The sequence below is a fragment of the Mustela nigripes genome, chromosome 9 (assembly GCF_022355385.1).
Source record: "Mustela nigripes isolate SB6536 chromosome 9, MUSNIG.SB6536, whole genome shotgun sequence".
Classification (NCBI taxonomy): domain Eukaryota; kingdom Metazoa; phylum Chordata; class Mammalia; order Carnivora; family Mustelidae; genus Mustela; species Mustela nigripes.
In genome coordinates, this window is record NC_081565.1 from 81,992,715 (window position 1) to 82,017,046 (window position 24,332).

The 24,332-nt window shown below is 38.1% G+C and overlaps 1 protein-coding gene across 2 annotated transcripts in view; it reads right to left on the reverse strand.

The window, feature by feature from the left end:
• LOC132024840 (zinc-regulated GTPase metalloprotein activator 1A) overlaps positions 1 to 19,621 on the reverse strand; it is a 61,184-nt gene extending 41,563 nt beyond the window's left edge. The window contains exons 1-5 of one of the 2 annotated variants that reach the window (XM_059411917.1): positions 19,236 to 19,318; positions 18,655 to 18,766; positions 15,119 to 15,205; positions 12,938 to 13,034; positions 11,421 to 11,512 (exon numbers count right to left, since the gene is read on the reverse strand). In XM_059411917.1, coding sequence (XP_059267900.1) covers positions 11,421 to 11,481 — 61 coding nt within the window. In that variant the 5' untranslated portion in view covers positions 11,482 to 11,512; positions 12,938 to 13,034; positions 15,119 to 15,205; positions 18,655 to 18,766; positions 19,236 to 19,318. Of the gene's footprint in view, positions 1 to 11,420; positions 11,513 to 12,937; positions 13,035 to 15,118; positions 15,206 to 18,654; positions 18,767 to 19,235; positions 19,319 to 19,355 lie in introns of those variants that run through there. The other variant, XM_059411916.1, reaches the window with a different exon arrangement.
• Positions 19,622 to 24,332: the final 4,711 nt, after the last annotated feature.

Below are 24,332 nucleotides of genomic sequence, written 5' to 3' on the forward strand. Positions count from 1 at the left end.
GTACTTTGGTTATATTACTGACCTTCAAAAACAAAGGAAACAATTGTCAGGCATTTTGGATGAAAAAGCAAGTCACTTTCCAGGAGGCAGAAAAAAAATATTAGACTTTTCTATAGTAACAGTCATTGCCCTGATATAATAAGATAATGACCATAAAGTTCTAATGAAAGTGTTCCCTAAAGATATTATCTCCTGCCAAGTTGTTTTTCAACAATGAAAACACCAGATAGATACACACAATACATTAAAGGAAACAAAAGCATTAAAACTCAAAAATACATCACTCATAAATCCTTTCTGATAAAATAAAAAAGGAAATCCAGCCAACCAAAAATTACCGAGAGATCAAGAAGTAATATTTGCTAAGTTCTGAGGGAAGTTAATTGTGATCTGGAAATTTTCTACCTAGTCAATCCTTCAGTTATAAAAACAAAGGACAAGCATTCTCAAGGAAGTATGCAAGACCTCAAGAAGGGGGGAACCTGGGTGGTTCAGTCAGTCGAGCGTCTGACTCTGGGTTTCAGCTCAGGTCGTGATCTGTGTCATGAGACTGCACCCCACGTCGGGCTCTGCGCTCAGCATGAAGTCCTCTTGGGACTTTTCTCTCCCTTCCCCTCTGTCCCTGCTCCCAACTCTCTCTCCCTCTCTAATAAATTCTTTAAATCTTTTTTTTTTAAATCTTAAAAAAAAAAAAAAAAAAAGGTGAAGGAACACAGCATCTGTAGCTTTAAAGGATTACCTGACCATGAAAATCAGTCCAATCAAGAGATTCATCAACTCAGGAATGGAGAAGCCACAGTACTGAGCTAATGAGGACTAAAACTGTTTAACATAGAACTAAACAAAGTATGAGAGAATGTAGATGTTAGAAATCTTAACACCACCACATACAATAAATCAACCACACTAAGTGATAGTGTTCATTCCCTACTCCTTTATGTCAGGGAGTCAAGAAATACTCTGAACTGACACATATAGTTAAAACTAACTCATCCCATTTGTTTATGGTTTTATTTTTAAGATTTTATGTATTCATTTGACAGATAACGAGACAGCAAGAGAGGGAACACAAGCAGGGGAGAGTAGGATAGGGAGAAGCAGGCTTCCTGCTGAACAGAGAGCCCAATGTGGGACTCGATCCTGGGACCCTGGGATCATGATCTGAGCGGAAGGCAGAAGCTTAACAACTGAGCCACCCAGGCACCCCTGTATATGCTCTTTATAACCTTTTTATCCCCTTAACTCATATCCCTTCCAGTGGAAAAGCATTTTTCTGATAATTTAGGATTCCTTCATTCTTTCAAGTTCTTTGTTCAATTACGTAGTAATTTTTTTGCTTCTACCCACCTTTTATTGAGCAATTTATTAAATTCATTTTAATGACATTAATAGGTGATTAGTGGAGTATCTAACACATGTTGGCTAACTTTAGGTGGTTTACATATATAATATACATATTTTTAATTGAGTAAAATGGTATTTGACCTTATATTAGTTTCAGGTGTATTGTATAATGATTCCATATTTGTGTACATTACAAAGTGATCATCATAGGAAATCTAGTTACCATCCAAAACACATAATTGACCCCCTTCATCCATTTCAGTCCTCTAAACCCTTTCCCCTCTGATAACCATCAATCTGTTCCCTGTATCTGAGTTTTGTTTTTTCTTTTATTAGGTTCCACAGATTGATGAAATCTAACTTATTTCCCAGAGTTTGATACCCTCAAGGTCCATTCCCGTTGTCACAAATAGCAAGGCCACTGTATATATATATAGCACATCTTTCTCCATTCATCCATCAACAAACTCTTAAGTTGCTTCCATATCTTGGCTACTGTAAATAATGATGTAATGAACATAGGGGTGCAAATATCTTTTCAAATTAGTTTTCGTTTTCTTCAGAAAAGTACATACAATAAAATAGCTGATTACATGATAGTTCTATATTTAATGTTTCGAGGAATCACCATAGTAATGAAAGTGTATGCAAATGGAAAACCACCACTTTCTGCAGTAGCGGCACCAGTCTGCGTTCCCACCAACAGTGCATGAGGGTTCCCTTTCCTCTGCATCCTCACCACTTATTTCTTGCCGATTTGAATATAATAGGTGTCCGGTGGTATCACACTGTGGTTTTGATTTGCATTTCCCTGGTAATTAGTGAATCTGAGCATCTTTTCATGTGCCTGTTGGGCACCTCCATATGTTCTTTGGAAAAATGTCTATTTGGATCCTCTGCATTCTTTTCAGTTGTTTTTTGTTTTGTTTTTGCTACTGAGTCTTTACACATTTTGGATATTAACCTTATCAAATACATGATTTGCAAATATTTTCTCCTGTTTTTTCATTTTATGGATGGCTTCCTTTGCTGTCCAAATGACTTTTAATTTTATATAGTCCCAATTACTGATTTTTGTTTTGTTGCCTTTGCTTTTAGTTAGATCCAAAAATTCAACACCAAGATGGATGTCAAGGAGCTAAATATCTGTTTCCTTCTAGGAGTTTTACGGTTTCAGGTTTTATATTCAAGTCTTCCCTCCATTGAGTTAACTTTTTTATCATGTAAGACAGTAGTCTAGTTTCATTCATGTAGCTGTCCAGTTTTTCCATCACCATTTATTGAAGAATCTTTTCTGCTCATTGTATATTCTTGCCTCCTTTGTCATAGTTTAATTGGCCAGAAAAGCATGGGTTTATATATGGGTTCTCTATTGTTTCATTGATCTGTTTTTATGTCAATACCATACTGTTTTCATATTACAGCTTTGAAGTACAGTTTGAAGTCTGGGACTGTGACATTTCCCATTTGCTCTTCTTTCTCTCTCTTTTTTTTTTTTTAAAAAAGATCTCATTTATTTATTTGACAGAGAGAGATCACAAGTAGGCAGAGAGGCAGGCAGAGAGAGAGAGAGAGAGGAGGAAGCAGGCTCCCCGCTGAGCAGAGAGCCCGATGCGGGACTCGATCCCGGGACCCCGAGACCATGACCTGAGCCGAAGGCAGCGGCTTAACCCACTGAGCCACCCAGGTGCCCCCCATTTGCTCTTCTTTCTCAAGCCTGCTTTGGCTATGGGGCACCTGGGTGGCTCAGGTGGTTAAGCATCTGCCTTCGGGTCAGATCATGATCCCAGGTCTGGGGATTAAGCCCTGTATCTTGTCCTCTTCTCAGTGGGGAGCCTACTTCACCCTTTCCCTCTGCCTACAGCTCCCTCCCTCCAGGTTGTGCTCTGTCAAATAAATAAATAAAATCTTTAAAAAAAAAAAAAAAGCTGCTTTGGCTATTCAGGGTCTTCTGTGATTCCCCACAAACCTTAGAATTATTTGTTGTGGGGCACCTGGCAGCTTCAGTCAGTTGAGCACACAACTCTTGAGCTCACAGTTATGCATTCAAGCCCTATGTTGGGGTGTGTGTGTAGAGATTACTTAAAATATTTTTATAGCTTTGTGAGAAATGGCATTAAAATTCTGAAAGAGTTGACAACGAATATATTGCTTTGGGTAGTATGGACATTTAACAGTATTAGGTCTTTAAAAAAAGAGCATGGAGTAACTTTCTATTTTTGTGAGTTAATTTCTTTCATCAATGTCCTACAGTTTTCCACGTACAGATCTTTCACTTCCTTAGTTATGTTTATTCCTAGGTATTTTCTTTTTGATGCAAATTGTTTTGTTAGGCTTGTTGCAAGGATTGTTTCCTTCATTTCTCTGACAGTTCATTACATAGAAACACAACAGATAAGTATATACTGATTTTGTATACAGCAAATTACTAAGTTCACTTATTTTGGTTTTTTGGTAGAGTCTTTAGGGTGTTCTATATATAGAATTATGTCATCTGCAAAAAGTGATTGTTTTCTTTCTTTCCAATTTGGATGCTTTTATCTCTTTTTCTTGTGTTATTGTTGTGGGTAGGACTTCCAATACTATATCAAATAAAACAGGCAAGAATGGGCATCCTTATTTTGTTCCCAAGCTGAGGAAAAGCCTTCAGCTTTACACCATTGAGTATAGTTTGTCATGTATGGCCTTTATTATATTTAAGTACATTCCCTCTATACCCACCTTAAGAGTTTTTTATCATTAATGGACACTGAAATTTATCAAAGATTTCCTCTCCATTTACTGAGATGAGCACATGATTGTCACACTTCGTTAAGTGGTGTATCACTGACAGATTTGCAGATGTTAAAGCATCCTTGCATTCCTGGAATAAATTCCATTGATCGTGGTGTATGATCCTTTAAATATATTGTTGAATTCCGTTTGCTAATATTTTGTTGAGGATTTTTACATCTATGTTCATTATGGGTATGAGCCTATAAATTTTTCTTTAAAAGATTTTATTTATTTATTTGACACAGACAGAGAGGGATCACAAGTAGGAAGAGAGACAGGCAGAGAGAGAGGGGGAAGCAGGCTCCCCGCCAAGCAGAGAGCATGATGCGGGGCTCGATCCCAGGACGTGAGATCATGACCTGAACCGAAGACAGAGGCTCAACCCACTGAGCCACCTCAGGCACTCCCTATAATTTTTATTTTATTTTATTTTTTTGGTGGTGTCCTTCTTATTTGATATCAGGGTAATGTTGACCTTATAATGAGTTTAGAAGCTTTCCCTTCTCTTCAATAGTTTGGAAGAGTTTGAGAATAGATATTACATCTTTTTTATATTTTTGGTAGAATTCTCCAATGAAAACATCTGGTCCTGAACTTGCTTGCTACGTTTTTTTTTATTACAGATTCAATCTTCTTACTAGCAATGCATCTATTCAGATTTTCTATTTCTTCATGGAAGTCTGGAAGTCTTGAGAGATTATGTGTTACTAGGAATTAACCCATTTCATTATCACAGTAGTCTCTTTTGATCCTCGATTTCTGTGGTATGGTAACTTCTCTTTCATTTCTGATTTTATCTTTTTCAAAAAACAGGTTACTTTCATTGTTCTTTTTCTTTTCTTTTTTTTTTTTTTTTTTTAGTCTCTATGTCATTTATTTCTTCTCTGAATCTTTATTATTTCTTTCCTTCTATTACCTATGGGATTCATTTGTTCTTTTTCTAGTTCCTTTAGGTAGAATTGTCTTTATGAACCTTGCTCTCAGAACTGCTTTTGCTGCATCCTATAGATTTTAGATTGTTGTCTTTCCATTTTCATGTGTCGAGGTATTTTTTATTTCTCCTGACTTCTTCATTGACCCATTGATTATAACAGTTGCATGCTACTTAATTTCCACATATTTATGATTTTTCCAGTTTTCTTTTTATAATTGCCTTTGTCTCATACCACTATCATTGAAGAAGATATCGGACACGACTTCAATCTTCTTAAATTGACTGAGACTTGTTCTGTAGTCTAGTATGTGATCTAATAGGAGAATGTTCCATATGCAGAGAAGAATGTATATTCTGCTGCTTTTGGATGATATGAATTGTATACAATTAACACCTGAACAATGGAGTTGGGACGCTGACCTCCTATGCAGTCAAAAATCCACGTATAACTTTTTTAAAAAGATTTATTTATTTGACAGAGAGGGACAGAAGAGTGCACAAATGCACACAATCAGGGGGAGGGGAAGAGGGAGAACCAAGCTCCCCGATGAGCAGGGAGCCCAATGACAGGCTTGATCCTAGGACCCTGGGATCATGACCTGAGCCAAAGGCAGAGGCTTAACTGACTGAGCCACCCAGATGGCCCAAATATAACTTCTGATTCCCTAAAAACTTAACTACTAATAGCCTACAGCCTTACTGATAGTATAAATAATCGGTTAGTACATATTTTGTAGGTTGTATTTTGTATCATATTCTTACAATTCTTACATATCATATCATATGATAGTATATATTACTTATACTATCATATGATAGTATAAATAATCAGTACATATTTTATAGGTTGTACTTTGTATCATATTCTTACAATTCTTACTATCATATTCTTACAATTATGTAAGATATTACAAATATGATACAATCTTGTATATTTTTACAAGAAAAAAGAAAATATTATTGAGAAAATCATATGAAACAGAAAATACATTTACAGTATCGTACTGTAAAAAATCTGCATTGTAAGTGGACCTATCCAGGTCAAACCCATGTTGTTCAAGGGTTAACTGTACACTATTAAGTCCATCTAATTTCATATGTTAAGGCTGTTATTTTCTTATTGGCTTTCTGTCTGGATAACCTATCCATTGATGTAAATGGAGTACTATAGTCTTCTAATAGTATTGCTGTCCATTTCTCCCTTAAGTCTGTTAACATTTGCTTTATATATTTAGGAATTCCTATGTTGAGTGAATAAAAATTTTCAAACGTTATATCTTCTTGTTGGCTTGACGCTTTGTCATTGTGCAATGCCCTTTATCTTGTATCACAGACTTTGTTGTAAAGTCTATTTGGTTTGATATAAGTAGAGCCACATCAGCTTTCTTTCATTTACATTTGCATGGAATATCTTTTCCACCCCTTCACTTTCAGTCTGTGCATCATTAGATCTGAAGGGGATCTCTTATAGGCAATATATAGATGAGATGAGTCTATTTTTAATCTGTTCAACTAATAGACATCTTTGAAGATGTACAAAATAAAAAATAAAAAAATAAAAATTATTTTAAAAGAGTATATCCATTTACATACATACATGGAGAGTATGTCCATTTACATTTTAAGTAATTATTGATAGATATGTACTTCTTGCCATTTTCTCAATTATTTTCTGGCTATTTCTGTAGTTCCTGTTTTTTCTCTCATTCACTTCCCTTGCAGACTACATATACATACAAAATATGCTTATATATACATGCAGCTTATATATATACATATTTGTTTATATACTTGTTTGTCTCATATGCTTATAGATTTTATATTTACATATACTTATATATAAATAAAAGCCTATTTCAAGTTGAAAGTACCATAAATTTGAATGTATTATAAAAACTCTAATTTCTGCTCTTCCCTCCACATTTGTTTTTGATGTCATATTTTACATCTTCTTTGTGTATCTCTTAATTTTTATAGTTATACTTAAGTTCACTTTTGTCTTTTAACCCACATAGTAGTTTTATAAATGGTTAATTTACAACCTTTACTACATATTTGCACATACAAGAGAGATTTTTACTTTCCCATGTTTTCTCGTTAGTAGTACCTTTCCTTTTTGGCTTAAAGAAGTCCCTTTAACATGTCTTATAAGACTAATTTAGTGGTGAACTCCTTTAAGTTTTGTTCATTTAGAAAACTCTCCTCCAACTGTGAATGGCAATTGTGGCAGGTAGAATATTCTTGGCTGAAAATTTTTTCCTTTCAGCACTTGGAATCTATCATGCCACTCCCTTCTGTCCTGCAAAGGTTCATTTGAAATATCAGCTGATGGGGTTTTGGGAATTCCCTTGTACTTAACAAGTTGTTTTTCTCTTGTTGCTTTTAAGACCCTCTCTTTAATTTTTGACATTGTAATTATGATGTCTCTTGATGTGGATGTCTTTGAGTTCATCTTATTTGGCACTCTCTGTGCTTCTGGGACCTGGATGTCTGTCTCCTTCCCTGGGTTAGGGAAGTTTTCTGTCTCTTTCATTCTCTCTTTTCCTTCTGAGATCCCTATAATATGAATGTTATTTCACTTGATATTGTCCCATTGGTTTCTGAAGCTATCTTCATTAATTTTGTTGTTGTTGTAGCTTTGTTTGGCTGAGTTCCACTGCCCTGTCTTCCAGGTCACTGATCCATTCTTCACTTTTTCTGATGCTGAAACCTTCTAGTATATTTTTCGGTTCAGTTACTGTACTCTTCAGCTCCGTGACTTGCATTTGGTACTTCCTCGTATTTTCTACCTTACTTTGTTGCAATCTAAACCATTCTTCTAACTCTGGTAAACATCTTTCTAACCATTACCTTGAACTTTTTATCGGGTTGGTTAGTCATCACCACTTCATTAAGGTCTTTTTTCTGAGGTTTTGTGTCCTTCTTTTGTTTGGAAAATATTCCTGTCTCCTCATTTTGCTTGACTCTCTGTTTCTAATTATTAAGCAAAACAGTTACTTCTCCCAGTCTTGAAGGAGTGGCCTTGTATAGGAGATAAACCTTATAATTCAACGTTGCTCTAGCTTTTGGCTATCTCTCTGAAGCTTTATGTTAACTAATTAGCTTGAATTATTCTTGGTAGATCCCACATTGTTGAGAGTGTGTCAAGACCTGCCAGTGTTCCAAAAGGAATGATCTCAGTACCTGGTTTCAGACTGACTGGAAGATAGATCCATTGGAAAAAAGACCCACAGGAAGGGGCTTTTGGAGTATACAAATATACAGCCCTGTGGCACTACAACTGTAAACCCAGCTAACCTCCAGCCCAAGAGATCTGGAGGTGTCTCCTGAACTCAACCTGCAAAAATCAGGGCTTCAGACAAGCACACAAACTTTCCGAAGGCACCACCAAGCTACACTGAGGCCGAAGGAGAGATCAAAGGTGGTGTCTCCCTGGCTACATTTTGAGAGGATCTTTGAAGCCTGTCCCTTAGGCTGGCTCCAGGACAAGTGGATGGGCCTTCCTCATAGGCAGACTAGTAGTGTGTTTCAGCAGGCTGTCTATGCAGTACCTTGGGTATGGTAGCCCTCCCCAAACTACCTTCCTATTATAATCCCATAGGGTGCAGAAATTCAAGCTTTTCCAGCCACCAGGGACAAGTGATCAACAGACATTCCCTCTGTGGACCGCACTTAAAGGCAGACTTCAGCAAGGTTGCAGGAGTACTGAGGGTGGAGCACATCCATGTCTTTAGGGATGCAGGAGAACAACGTGGGCAGGATATACCCAAGGCTTTAGTGAGGCACGGAGATGGCTGGGACAAGGCACACGCATGGCTTTAGGGAGCTGTCTGTGTCCATGGCGACTGACTGCACTAGCCAAGTGAAAGGAGAATGCAAAAATGGCACTCACAAGCACCTCTGGACCCAAAGAAAATACCAACTGGTCCCAGCTACTCCAGCAAACACTTTAGAATTAGCAAATGAATCTCCTTCCCATATAATTCAGACACTTTCAAATTGCTGCCTTTGCACTGGGTCCCAAGATGAGTGTGCTTGTGCGTAAGCCCCTCAAAAGGAGTATCTCAGATTCCCCTCAGCCCCTCAGGTTCACTATACACAAGCCCCCTTGGTTTCCAAATCCATTTGGGGAGCCTCATCTTTCCAGTGCAGGTTCCAAGGGTTGGCATACCCTAAGTGGGTTATAAACCCATCCCTCCTCAGGTAAAGACACCAGACCTATGAAACCCCTCCCTACTCTGACTTGCTGCACGGAGCACGAAATTCTTGGCAAAACTATGTCTCCACCTCTCCTATCCATTTCAATGTGGCCCTGATTTCCTTGTTGTAGAAAGAGCTGTTCTACTAGTTTTCAGTTCTTTCTGAGCAGGAATTATTCCATAAGTAACTGCAGATCTAGTGTGTCTACAGAAAGAGAGAGTTCAAGGTGTTCCTAAGCTGCCATCTTGAACTGCCTTCAAGTTCTCTCCTTTTAGATTCAAGTAAAACTAAATTAATAATTACTAAGACCAGCACAAAGAATGCAATCACATTTTTAAAAACTGTCTGTTATACAGCTTTCAGAAGCACATAGGACAGGGCTTCCCAAATTCATGAAATGTATAAGAATCCACTGGAGGGCTTATTAAAATAGACTGCTGGGCTCACCCAGTAGATTCCGATTTAGTAGATCTGGGATGGGGCCCAAGAATCTGCATTTTTCACAAGTTTCAGACACTGATGCTGTCATTCAGCAAGTAGCATTGTCACAGAAAAATCCCTGGAATAAAACGTATCTACTTGCATTTCATGGTAGTGAGATACAGTGTGATTTAATTTTCTTCTTTGCATTTTCTTAGATATCGGGTAAATTTTTTTTTATAACAAATGTTCCATTTTTACTCAAACAATAAAATCTTCATTCTAAAGAAAGGTAGAAGCTACAAACATTAACCTATTTATACCTACAATTTGTACAAAAGCCTTCTCTGAGATCATTATTTAACCTTCCTTCTCCCTCTGAAAAGCTGAACCATGTTTTAAAACTCACCTACTCTCAAATCAAAGTTACAAGAGTTTCTCATAGAGAAGAGTTTCTTCTCTACGAAGTGGCTACCATGAAAGAAATTGATATTTGCAATTTCAAAAAGAAGGCATATATTTTCCCATCTTACCAGGTTTAATATTTAGTATCAATATAATAGTCCAAGTTCTATCATCAGTCAAATCTACTGGAAATGTATGAAAATACACATAGTATGGTTTACTACAGAACCAAAACAGCCCAACTCAACACTAATTTTAAAACAGAAGGACAATGTTATTATGCAACAATTGTAAGTACAATAACTGCTGTTTACATTTGGCCCTTCAGCATACTTCAGTATCTGTTTTAAACAGTTACGACCCCTAATAAATTATTCCTAAACAGTACTTTTATATAGTCTTTTATATTGCTTTATGGCCCAATACCATTAACTCAAATTAAAAAAAAAGAAAAAGGTATGGTCAGACTTATACAATGAACACAAAATGTTCTGCAAACTAGGAATAAAGGTGTTACCTAAAAAATGTTTGGTAAGAAGGAAAGAGAAACTGTTAAAATAGTTCAACTTTGTGTAGCTTTCAAAAGAGAAATTTACATGTAATTCTATTTAGAGATAAAAATTTCATGGGTAATCATTAATTCCACACCAGGAAAAAGGTCCATTAGCCTTATTTTAACTCTGTACCTAAGGACAGTATTTACAAATAAAATTATTTCAACTTCAGCAGAAAAACAAACTGCTAATAATTAACTGAAAGACAATTAAGTAATAATGAGATTAGAGTCTAAAAGTCCTTAAGTATCTTTAAATGACCTCCAAGACAGCTGGATTAGAAAGTAATCAGGGGGCACCTGGGTGGCTCAGTGGGTTAAAGCCTCCATCGGAGGGGTTAAAGCCCCGAATCGGACTCTGCTCAGCAGGGAGCCTGCTACCTCCTCTCTCTCTGCCTGCTTCTCTGCCTACTTGTGATCTCTGTCTGTGAAATAAATAAATAAAATCTTAAAAAAAAAAAAAAGTAATCAGAAGTGAGATCTCTGTAGAGTATAATCAATCAGATATAAAAGTAAAACGCAGAAGTGGAATGTCTTTATTTTTCCCCAATTTCCATACTTTTAACACCTCCTGTTCCTACCAGTAGTCTTAAATCAATCAATTGAACTTCAATCCTATTATCAAGTTAAAAGTACCAAGTACTTTGATTATGATTTATCTGCAAAAGAAACATGACAATCCAGTATTTTTAGTCTAGAATACAGGTTTAATGCTTACTTTACATATTTCTCAATACCTTAAAAATGTTTAAGAACTATATTCCGGTTATTAATAACGTCATTTCTTACCAGGATCTGCTAACCCAGTTGTCTCTAATAGTATGTAATCAAATTTCCCCTTCTTCTCCATCAAATTCTCAATAGCTCTAAGGCCATTGTCCCTGGAGAATACCAAAATATAAAATATAGTTGATTATCTCAATATTTTAAAGTGATCATTATAAACATTTTAAAATATATTTAGCAACCTGAGACAAAAATACCTTTAGGCATGTAAAAATTTAACTCATTCCCAAACTGCTAATACAACATCCATCAATATTTACAAATGGTGGAGAAAAACAGAGGCATATATACTGATAAGTGAAATAAATCAGATACATGAGGAGTTAATATTTTAACTTTATTAAAATTAAAAGGAGAGGAAACTTTAATAACCCCGATAAGTTAAAATCTGCTATTTTTATAGCATCACGAAAGAAAAAACTCAACATCCAAAACAATGATAAAATCTATGAATTACCATGGTTTAATATAACATCTAAAGGGACACAATCACTACTTTTCAATTCTGTTCTGAGTAAGGGTACCAGACTTTAATTTCCCTTTTCTCTTAGAACATCCACAGCCCAAGAAAATATTTACTGGATTTCATTATGGTTTTCAAGAAAATGTCAGGATTTTAGATTTGTTAATATATTTGACTCAAAGTCAAATACCTAAGACACCAGACCTATGAAACCCCTCCCTACTCTGACTTGCTGCACGGAGCACGAAATTCTTGGCAAAACAATGTAGAAAAAATTTAGTTCACTAGAATATACAAAGTCAACAGTACAGGTATTAATTTTCCTTATTCACTCAACAAAATATTTGAGTGAATAGGTATGTCAGGTCCTTTTCTAAGATCTATGGTCTATTAGTGAAAAAAATAGATACTGTCGGGGCACCTGGGTGGCTCAGTTGTTGGGCATCTCCCTTAGACTTGGGTCATGATCTTAGGGTCCTGAAATAGAGCCCCACATCGGGCTCCCTGCTCAGTGGGAAGCCTGCTTCTCTCTCTCTCCCACTCCCCCTGCCTGTGGTCCCTTTCTCACTGTCTCTCTGTCAAATACATAAATAAAATCTTAAAAAAACAAAAGAAAAAACCCAAAAAACAAACCCAGATACTGTCCTTGGAAGCAACTACCACTAGTGGAACACAATGTGAGCTTTTTCACCTTTGATGGTCATTTATTTTGTTTATAGAAGGTAAATCCTTGGAAATAGGACCAATGACTCATTTAATGTAAAATAATAATTTTTACACATGAAATGTGACTTTCATGTAAAACAGAAATTAATAATTAAACACTGACATCAAAAGACAATAAAAAGAAACTCAATGCATTAGAGCAGACAAAAAAATAAATAGGATAGCAAGAAACACTTTAAGAAAATACATCCTAATAAGTTATTTTCTATATGGAAATACAATGAAGTAGACTACATAAGTCTGTTACATTACACGAGAAAACCAAAGCTGGAAAGATAATCAATAAACATTTGTAACAAACCAACAAGCACACAATAAACACATTCCTCACTTTACTGAACAGCAGAGGCAACCGTTTCTAAGTTCCAGCCATTCTTCATAAAGCTCTCCACCTTGGCTGACAGCTAAGGATTTCTCCACTGCACTTCCTGGAATAATTAACAAGAAGCACTCTTTAGATTATGTTCACTAGCAAAAGCAAAGATGAGGATATCAATAACACAGATTTCAAATCATTTGATACAAACATCTTTTATAACTTTCATTCTTTCATTGCTTATGTAGCCTCAATGTTTTAAACTATACTACTCTAGATTATTTAGGCTTTTACTTTTTAAAGAGGATTTAAGTCCCTAACAAGACAAATCCAAAATTGACTCATACCTACTTCTTTGGTCCTCTCACTTGCCCACTCCTATATCCTAATAAAGCAGCTATTTCAAAAGTACTCCTTGGCCATGGCCAACCAGTATGTTTAATATAGTGGTTTTTATATGCCCTTACCCCTCTTTAAAGACTGCCTTGGTGGGAGGTTGGGGTACCAGGTGGTGGGTATTAGAGAGGGCACGGATTGCATGGAGCACTGGGTGTGGTGAAAAAATAATGAATACTGTTTTTCTGAAAATAAATAAATTAATTTAATTTTTTAAAAAAAGACTGCCTTATCTTTTTTTCTTCCCATTCCTCTTCTAAAAATTGTTTTTGTTTCTATTAGACAGACTACCCAATATTCCCGGTAGGAGTAAAAACCCTAGTTCTTTTTGAGGAAGTTTGCTTGGCCCATTTAAAAATTAAAATTTTAAACTCAATTTCCTAGCAATGCTTACTTAAGAAAGAGTAATATATATGTGAAATTCTGAGATGCTTGTTACCATACAAGAATGATTTTAAATATCTTACTTTTCCTCCAATAAAGAAATATACCAAAGCCAAGGAAGAGTTCTAAATATCCAGTAAAGTGAATGGCCACAAAAGAAAATTCAGTAATTTTTTATGCATATATTTTTTGTTTATATTTTAGTTAGGCAAGGATAACGAGCTTTGAAAGGGACTGCTACAGAATTCAAGGTATAGGGGATATGAATAAAATGCAAAGGAAAGTATTGCAAATAAATAGTTTATATAAAATTATATAAACAATCCAGAAGGAATAAAGAAAAATAGTAACAATAATAAATGTAATGATCAGTGTCCAACAGATCAGTTAAGAAGCTAGTCTTATAATAGCTTATTAAGTCTACTAGTCTTATAATAGCTTATTAAAATGAGAAATCAAAAAAAAAAATGAGAAATCAAGAGGCGCCTGGGTGGCTCAATAGCTGAAAGTCTACCGTGGGCTCAGGTCATGACCCAGGGTCCTAGGATAGAGCCCCGCATCAGGCTCCTTGCTCAGCAGGAAGCCTGCTTTTCCCTCTCCCACGCTCCCTGCTTGTGTTCCCTCTCTAGCTGTGTCTCTGTCAAATAAATAAAATCTTTAAAAAAAAAAAATGAGAAATCAAGTTTAACAGTTCTCCCTTCTTGTTCATAAAACCTAGCTCCTTTATTCATTTACAACAGAGAAAATAGTATACTTTAAGAAATAGCTCAACATAAGATACATTTTTTGGCTAAAAGTGAGCTATAATTAAAATTCACACTTAAGAAGAAAAACTTCTACAAGGAATCAAAAAATTGTGTCTAACACTGCTGTATATGTATTTTTAAAAGCACAGTTCAATATTAAAATTAAAAAATGGAATTTTAAGTGCATATATTTCCACAGACAACTGCAGATTTTGAGATAGAAACCATATATTTAACTTATTTTTTAAATGCTTTGTAAACAATAAACACCCAACAACATAAACTTATGAAAACTGGAACATTTTAAAGAATTTTTCAAAAGTTACAAGTGAACAATACAGTCAGTATAAAAGTACATAGAAAAGCCTTAAAGAACTTTCTTTCATTATGTTTAGCTTTTTACTTCTGGAGTTATTTCATATAAAAACTTAATTTAATTCTGTTATTATGAATTCTGAAGTTTTATAAAATTTTATAAAAACGATCTAATTTCAGTACCTCAAATCTGTACAAAAGAAAGCCGAACTGAAATTAATTTTCCCAAAACTATCTGCATCAATGTATTCACATTACGATACCTTGTATTTTCATTTCTATGTATGGAATATCAAAATTTACCATAAGCTACCTATAAATTCTTATAGCATCACATTCACTGAACTTTACTTACCTTCCCCAAATTCGTTTAAAATAACTGCTACTCTTTTACTATGTTGCTCTGTCAAAATATAGTTCAGAAGTGTCGTCTTCCCAGCACCTGTAAAACATACTTGTCTTAGAGGTGCCTGGGTAGCTCAGTCGTTAGGCGTCTGCCTTCGGCTCAGGTCATGATCCCAGGGTCCTGGGATCGAGGCCCGCATCGGGCTCCCTGCTCGGTGGGAGGCCTGCTTCTCCCTCTCCCACTCCCCCTGCTTCTGTTCCCTCTCTTGCTGTGTCTCTCTCTGTCAAAAAAAATAAAAAATAAAATCTTAAAAAAAAAAAATACTTGTTTTAAAAACATTCAAAGGCTAATTTTAAAGGCATAGACACAAAAATAGAGTCCCAATGTTTTTAAAATTTGTGTGCTATTTTTAAAATATTATTTAACTATGGCATAGAAGATTCTAAAGGAAAGATTAGAGTATCCTTTGCAAACTATTAAAAAAGCTTTATGTAGAAATGAAACTTTGTAAATATTTATAAATATGCCTTCAACTTGGATCACAGTTTTCTTCAACCTCATACAACAAAAATATGCCTTCTATACAATTTATAATATAATTAATATAAAGACATCTAAAATTTCTATTAAGTAAGGAATTATTGAAATAATGGCTTCCAGCGAATAAAGTACTCATGTACTTAATTTACTGTATTTAAATGTAAATTAAATTTACTTTACATTTAAGTTTAAATTTAAGTTTAAAATTTAAACTTTAAATTACTAATGTACTTTATTTAAAATATTTAGACACCTTCACATGATGACAATGTTTCTTAGCCAAGAATGTATGCTTTACTTCCCAAAAATTTACATATAAAGCCTATCTTTTATTTCAATATCCATCATTAACCACACAAATTCAAACAGACTATAGGGCTACTTTTAGTGCTTAAAGTAACCTATAAGAAAATATGTGTATATATACAGCTGACACTCAAACAACTGTGTGGGTTGTAGGTCCACTTAACATGGCTTTTTTTCTGTAAATATAGTACATTACTGTATTTTTCCCCCTTATGATTTTATTCATAACATTTCCTTTTCTCTAGCTTACTTTATTGTTAAGAGTACAATATTTAGGGGCGCCTGGGTGGCTCAGTAGGTTAAGCCGCTGCCTTCGGCTCAGGTCATGATCTCAGGGTCTTGGGATCGAGTCCCGCATCGGGCTCTCTGCTCAGCAGGGAGTCTGCTTCCTCCTCTCTCTCTCTCTGCCTGCCTCTCTGCCTACTCGTGATCTCTGTCTGTCAAATAAATAAATAAAATCTTTAAAAAAAAAAAAGAGTACAATATTTAATATATATAACATACAAAATATGTGCTAATCAACTGTTTATATCACCAGTAAAGATTCTGGTCAACAGTAGACTATTACCTGGGTTTTGGGGCAGTACAAAATTACCATGCAGGAAGTCAGCACCCCTAGCCCCCACACTGTTCAAGGGTCAACTGTATCTGACTACCTTTCTATAAAACACACACAAAAAATGGGAGAAATGATGTAAAAAATGTTAACAATATACAGAATATTCAGTACTTAGAAAAATTCATAAAGCTACACTAACTTTATCCAGTAGGTGGCATGTTAAACCTAGTATGTTCAGCTCAAGAAAAAGAAAAACATTTACCTTGTGAAAAACTATACACACCAAAGTTCAAAGAAAAAAAAAAACTTTATAGTAGTGTAGTTCAGTTGTATGAGTGTATCATTCATTTACTTTTCTGTTGGTGGATATTTGGGTTATCTCCAGTGTTTTATTTTCCCAAACAGTGCTGCTAAGAACTATTACATGTAAGCCTGTACACAACTTCTGAAGTACATTTAGGAGACTTTTAGCCTCTAACTAGAAGGGATTTAATGATCATTAGGGTATTAATATCTTCACATTTTTAAGTCTTATTCCTTTAAAAGCTGTTGAAGGGATTAAAAGTTTATGTTTAGAGAGCTTTAAAAACCTCAACATCATGTAAGTGTGAGGTATAGAATGAAAGGGACAGAGCTTAAGGAGACAGGGCAATGAGGAAATTCTTAGAACCAGTCCAAATGTGAGACAGAGACCCTGAACATGAGGGCAGCACTAGGCAGTGGCAGTGAAAATGGGAAAACAGAGGTGGATATCGGAGACCTTCTAAGAAAATTACTAGGACTTAATAATTAACCACATTATGAAGCAGAAGACTTGAGGCACAGTTTATTCATTCAAAAGTCTACTATGGGGCAGATCTCATGCTGGGCCTTGGTGGCAAGTGCACAGAACAGAGACAACCTGCCTCTACTTTTACAATGCTTAGAAAGGCTAAGAAAGTGGGAAATGGAAGGTAGTTCAGACGGACAGACAGGCAAGGATGCCACGGAATTATAGAGTGGACAGGAGATAGACAAGATGTTAGGCAGCACCTAAAAGGGAGGTCTAGGCAGAGGAGTAACAAAAAAGAAAAAGATTCCAGGGGTTAAAATACTTGGCATTGTTTAAAAGTAAAAGCTCCAATGTGCCTGGACCACAGTTTGGTCGGCTAGAAAGACCGTCAAGAGCCAGATCATACAGAACCAGTCGATTCATGTTTAGGAATTTGAACAGCAACCCAAATGGAAATCCCTGAAGGGTGCGACACAGTTGACATTTACGAAGATCATTAAGGCTAAAATACAGAGAATATATTAAAGGGAAACATGACACAAAGCTAGTTAGAAAAATTTTAGAATATTCCAGGTTGTTGGAATCAGGGGAGCAGGAGAACTGGACCATAAAATAACATGAAGTTTTGGACCTGCTACGTTGGAGATGTCTGTGAGACATCAAAATAGAAACTATCTGAGTGTGAAGTGAAAAGGATGAACAGAGGTGGGAGAAAATAAAAACAAAAAACAAAAAACAAAACAAAAGCCAGAGAAGTACGTGGAAATTTCATAAGAAAAATGTGATGGAAGCTGATACAACAATATTTCAAAAAAGAGAAAATAGCCAAGAATAAGTAGTGAAACTAGATCCCCTATAATCAGCAACAAGGTGGTCGGCAAAAGTCCTCTTCCTGAGCTTTAGACCGTTACCTCCAATGCTCTAGTGACCGAGGAATGAGAAAAATGGTCAAGGCCAGAGGGGCGAGGCTGAGCCACTGTGTCTCAGACAAGGAATCTGCTCAACTGCTTAGTGGAGCAGCCTCTGCATAACAGTGGGGACACATCAAAAAGAAATCCCCTTATAAAATTAGTCCAGAAGAAAAAGGAGAAGCAGCAGCTAAAAAAAGACACCACCAGAGATTTAACTCCTATTTTTGCACCAAGTTTGTGGCTGTCTCCGGCACCATGTAGGAATGGTATCACCGACCCCAAATCCTCTCACTTTATTTACATTTCTTAACTTCCCGCCGGCTCGCAATGCGGTCCTGCATTGCTTCGAGCCCTTCCCGTGAACTGTAAGGCTTTAGACTCCTGCTCCTCAGAGTCGTCCGAGCTCCTCCCGCGCAAGCCCCCACACTGGCCTTCAGGGAACTGCACGGTTACACACCTACGAGTTCAAGTGCCCGTGTGCACTCCTGAACGTCGCCGGCGTGAGAAAGAGCATCTGGGAGGGGAGAGATTTGATCCTTACTTTCTCCTAGGGCGCTCTGCCAACAAACCTCAAAAACAAAAAACAAACAAACAAACAAAAACCCACCTTTGCAAGGAATCCTCTCCCCGAACAGCTGGAAGGGGCTGGCCCGTGGGGGAAGGGGAAGCTACCAAAGACCCGCCCCCCCTCGTGGGTCGGGCACAGACAGGGCACCCTGTAAAGGTGACAGACATAAGGCTGGGTGCTTCCTGCCCCGACGAGCAGGTAAGAAAGCAAACCCAAACGGGTGACCCAGATTACTTCCGCTCTCCAGTCAGGTTCGCGAGCTTCAGGCACGGAGCACGACCGGCGAGCGGCCACGTGGGTCACGAGGGGGCGGGCCCAAGCCTCTAGGGGCAAAGCCAGAACTCGTTTTTCAAAATGCGAGGTTAACTGGTTCCCTTGATCAACGGGCAGGTAACGCAAAGGGATCGGGGCGTCCTCGAGCCACGAGATGAGGAGCAACCCCAACGGGGAGGGAGGGACCCAGCCCCTACCTCAGAGACACGTGCTGTCGGCCAGAAGGGCCGGATGCCTGAGGTAAAGAGGCGCCGGCAGCCCCCAAAATCCCAGGATACCAGCGTTCACGGCATTTTCTGACCGGGATGGTTAGTTACCTAAATACCCGGTGATAATTGTGACTGGGATCTTAGCGTCGGGACCAGCCTTCTCCTCCTCCTCTCTCAGCTTCGTCTCAATGGGGACCAATTCAGGACAGTCCTCTTCCGCCAGTTCCTCTTCCTCGCCCACAACACCCACAGCCGGGAACATCCCGGCCAAGTGCACACACTACGCCTCCACCTCCCCTCAGCCGACACAACCAAAACGCCGAGGCGCAGCTGCGCACGCCGCAAGCGCCACGCCGGGCGCGTTCTTGACGTCATCACGCCGCGACGCGCGGCACCTCCCGGTCCCGCCCGGATTACCTGGGCTCCGGCGGAGAACCGCCTCGCCTCTTAGCCACGCCCCCAGAGAAGTTGACCACACCCCCGGGGCGTGTTCTCTAAACCTGAGCGGAGCTGGGCGGAGTTCTTACGGTGCCAGCCTCCGTGCTGTCCGTGTGTGCACCAACTGAGACCCGGGTGGTGGGATCCTGGAACGGGTAGCCTGACCTCAACAGTCCCGGTAGAGAACAGACTCCATCAATCTGACATTTTTTTTAGTATCATTAAAAAACTTTTTTTAATTCATAGGGGGAAGAATGGGAAGCTGTAACACTACTATGTTAATTGTATTTTTTATCCCTGAAGGAATAACCAGCGAAACTTTTTTCTTTCTAATAACTGTATATTTTACATGTATATCCAAATTTTTACAATGTATATGAATTACTCTTATTTATTTTTCTTTCTCATTTATTCGGACTCAGGTAACCTGTGTTCATTTATCATATTCTTTGGTTCATGACACTTTCATCGTTAATCATGGAAAGCCCTCCTTTATATTTATGTTTATAATAAACTCCTTTGACCTCATTCCTTGCCCACAGACATTACCAATAAGCTATACCTATCTGTGTGGAGCCAGTACCCTGTTCCAACCTTCTGCCTCTGCCTCTCCCCTAACATAGTAACCATTATCCTGAATTGATTTCAGGTGACTGCTCATTTGCTTTTTTTTTTTTTTTTTAATTTTATTTATTTGACAGACAGAGATCACAAGTAGGCAGAGAGGCAGGCAGAGAGAGAGAGAGAGAGGAGGAAGCAGGCTCCCCGCAGAGCAGAGAGCCCAGTGTGGGGCTGGATCCCATGACTCCGGGATTACAACCCGGCTGCAGGCAGATGCTTAACCCACTGAGCCACCCAGGCACCCGCGCTCCTTTCTTTTTAGTGTTATCAAATATATATGTGAATAGACAACATGTTGTTTAATTTTGCTTGTCTTTGAACTTCATAAAAAGAGTATCACACAGTATGTAATCTTCTGGGGTTATCTACATTTTCAGCTCCTCTGTTGTATTCTGTTCTGCTGTGTGACTGTACAGCAATTTCTTCACTCATTTCCTGTCAATTATTTCCCAGTTTTGCTTCATGGACAGCATTCAGTGACCCTTCAGCACCAAATTACTGCCCGAGCAGAAGCTGTGACAGCCCAGACCACATTCCCTTACACAATTCTCAGACACATTCTTGCAGATTCCCTTACATGTCTCTGACAGAATGTTACACAAACATCTCTTATCTCACTGAGAGCAACCTGTGCCCAAAAGGCCAGCTCAGTCAAGGTGACTGACAAATATTGTTGTAACAGTATATAGCCTTGGTCAGAGCAAAAAGAGTTTTTACACACCGCAGTGGTCAAAAGTTAAAGGCACTCCAAACGTTCACCACCCAATGAAGGAATAAACAAAATGTGGTACATCCATACAATGAAAAATTATCTCACAACAAACAGGAATGAAGTAGCTGCTGTAACATGACTGGCCCTCAAAAGCATTATGAAGGGAAAGGAGGCATTCACAAAACACCACACGTTGTATGATTCCATTTACGTGAAACACATGTTGTATGGTTCCATTTACATGAAATGTGCACTGTAGGCAAATCCAATGAAACAGAAAGTAGATCAGTTGTCACCAGAGACGGGGCGTTGAAAGGCGTGACTGATCACCTGTGCATTTTGGGGGTGATAAAAATATTCTAAAAGTGATTGTGTTGATAGTAGTGCAACTGTGTGAAAATACAAAAAACCACGGAAATGTATATTTTTTTAAAGATTTATTTATTTATCTGAGAGAAAGAGAGCATGGGGGAGGAGCAGAGGGAAAGGATCTTCAAGCAGAATCCTTGTTGAGTGCAGATGACACCCCACCCGCCTTGCCACGCAGGGCTCAATTTCATGGCCCATGAGATCATGACCTGAACTGAAACCCAGAGTCAGACACTCCAGGTTTTGTTTGTTTGTTTGTTTGTTTAACAGAGACAGAGAGAGAGACAGTAAGACAGTGGGACAGTGAGAGAGGGAACACAAACAGGGTAGTGGGAGAGGGAGAAGCGGGCTCCCCACTGAACAGAAAGCCCGACATGCGGCTCAATCCCCGGACCCTGAGATCATGGCCTGAGCTGAAGGCAGAAGCTTAACCCACTGAGCCACCCAGGTACCCTCAGAGCTGCTATTTTTTTTTAAATTTAATTTTATTTTTTCAGTGTTCCAAGATTCATTGTTTATGCACCACACCCAGTCAGAGCTGCTATTTTTCAAAAGTGTTAAACGTTGCACTGTGTGTTAAAACGTGGGGGGTACCCATGTGCATCGGCAGAGAAACACTGCCTTCAAGGTCTTCTCCCAGCCCTTTCAAGCCCTGGCCTTCTGAGCAGGTAAGTCTGAACCTATCTGCAGTGATTCTTCAGCTCAGCCACACGTAGGCATGGCTACAAAGATTGCTGCTTCATAAATGTCTCTTGTCTATTTCTGTAAGACTCTTCAGTAATGTATCTATCCATGAATTCTGTGTTTTGCCATTTTCTTTTCTGACGTGTATTAACTTTTCCCCCCAAAATTTAACATCTGTGTGTCTAAAGAGGAGAGGTTTTTGATATATTCAGATAAATGGCTTGCGATCTCGTCTCTCCCTACTTGTGTGACTGTTTTCACTTCTATCTTAACACAGGACTTACCACTTCTATCCATCCTATTTTGAGGAAGGTTTTGTTGTTGTTGTTTAATCCCAAATGTCATTTTAAATAAGTAAAAAGAATCATAATCATATATTGCAAAATCTATTGCATTTTCTTTTTTTCTTTTTTATTTATTTATTTGACAGAGATCACAAGTAGGCAGAGAGGCAGGCAGAGAGAGAGAGAGGAAGAAGCAGGCTCCCCGCTGAGCAGAGAACAGGATATGGGGCTCGATCCCACGACACCGGGATCTTGACCTGAGCCAAAGGCAGAGGCTTTAACCCACTAAGCCACCCAGGTGTCCCTCTATTGCGTTTTCTAAGGTAACTAAAATTCCCTCAGTTTTGACATTTTGTTTAGTTTCAGTAGCTTTGGGGCAAAACAACCACCACAACAATAATGATAATGTGTGGACCCCTTGCCATCTGATAGGCCTTGTGTTAAGCACATCAAATGCATTATCTTATTGAACTGGCAAGATAAATATTATTCGTATGCCCATTTTATAGACAGAGAAACTAAACCTTGAGAAGGTAAATAGCTTGCTCAAGGTCATACAGTTAGCAAATGGCAGCCCTGGAGCTCATTCCAGATTTACCTGACAGGATCCCATGCTCTTTTCAACCAGGGATCTTTAAACTTTTTCTGGAGCACCTGGGTGGCTCAGTTGGTTAAGCGACTGCCTTCAGCTCAGGTCACAATCCCAGGGATCGAGTCCCACATCGGGCTCCGAGCTCCATGAGGAGTCTGCTTCTCCCTCTGACCCTCTCCCCTGTCATTTTCTCTCTCACTCTCTATCAAATAAATAAATAAAATCTTAAAAAAAAAAAAAAAACTTTTTCTGTAAAGGGTCAGGTAGTAAATTTTTTTTATGTTTCACAGGTCAACAGCCAAATTCAAGGATATTATGTAGGTACCTACAACCTAAGAGAGAACAAATTTCTGCAAATTTTGAAATTGGATTTGATGTGATTTTCATCTGTCATGAAATATTGTTCTTTTCATTCTTAGCTTGCAGGCAGTAGAGGTGATAAGCCACAGCCCACAAGCTGCAGATCTAAGCTAACATGCTCTGCCTTGTTATGCTGTATTAAATGAAATTTTGCAAAAATAGATCATCTTTGCTATTTTTTGTTTATTTACTACTATTATTTTTTTTTCGGTAGCATCCTTGCTATTTTAAGCTTAGTTTGTAAATCCTTCACCCTTGCAACAACCCCTTGGCCTCCAAAGGTTAGGCACCACAGTTACCACCATATAAATATTCAGAGGAAGGTCTGAAGCTGAGAAGCTTAAGCTATTTTTTTTAATGTTATGTTAGTACCATAGAGTCTGTCATTAGTTATTGATGTAGTGCTCCATGATTCATGGTTTTCGTATATCACCCAGCGCTCCATGCAATACAGGTCCTCCTTAATACCCATCACCAGGCTCACACCAGCCCCCAAACCCCCTTCCCTCTGAGACCCTCAGTTTGTTTCCCATAGTCCGTAGTCTTTCATGGTTTGTCTCCCCTTCTGATTCCCTCCCCTTCATTTCCCCCTTTTTTCTCTAAATGTCCTCCATGCTGTTCCTTATGTTCCACATATAAGTGAAACTGTACGATAATTGACTCTCTCTGCCTGACTTGTTTCACTCAGCATAATCTCCTCCAGTCCCACCCATGTCAATGCAGAAGGGATGAATACTTTCTGATGGACCCTCAACTCTATGGTCAACTAATCTTTGACAAAGCAGGAAAAAATATCCAATGGAAAAAAAGATAGTCTCTTCAAGAAATGGTGCTGGGAAAATTGGACAGCTATATACAGAAGAATGAAACTTGACCCTTCGCTTATACCACACACAAAGATAAACTCTAAATGAATGAAAGATCTCAAAGGGAGACCGAAATCTATCACAATCCTAGAGGAGAACATAGGCAGCAATCTCTTCAACATCGGCCACAGCAACTTCTTTCAAGACATGTCTCCAGAG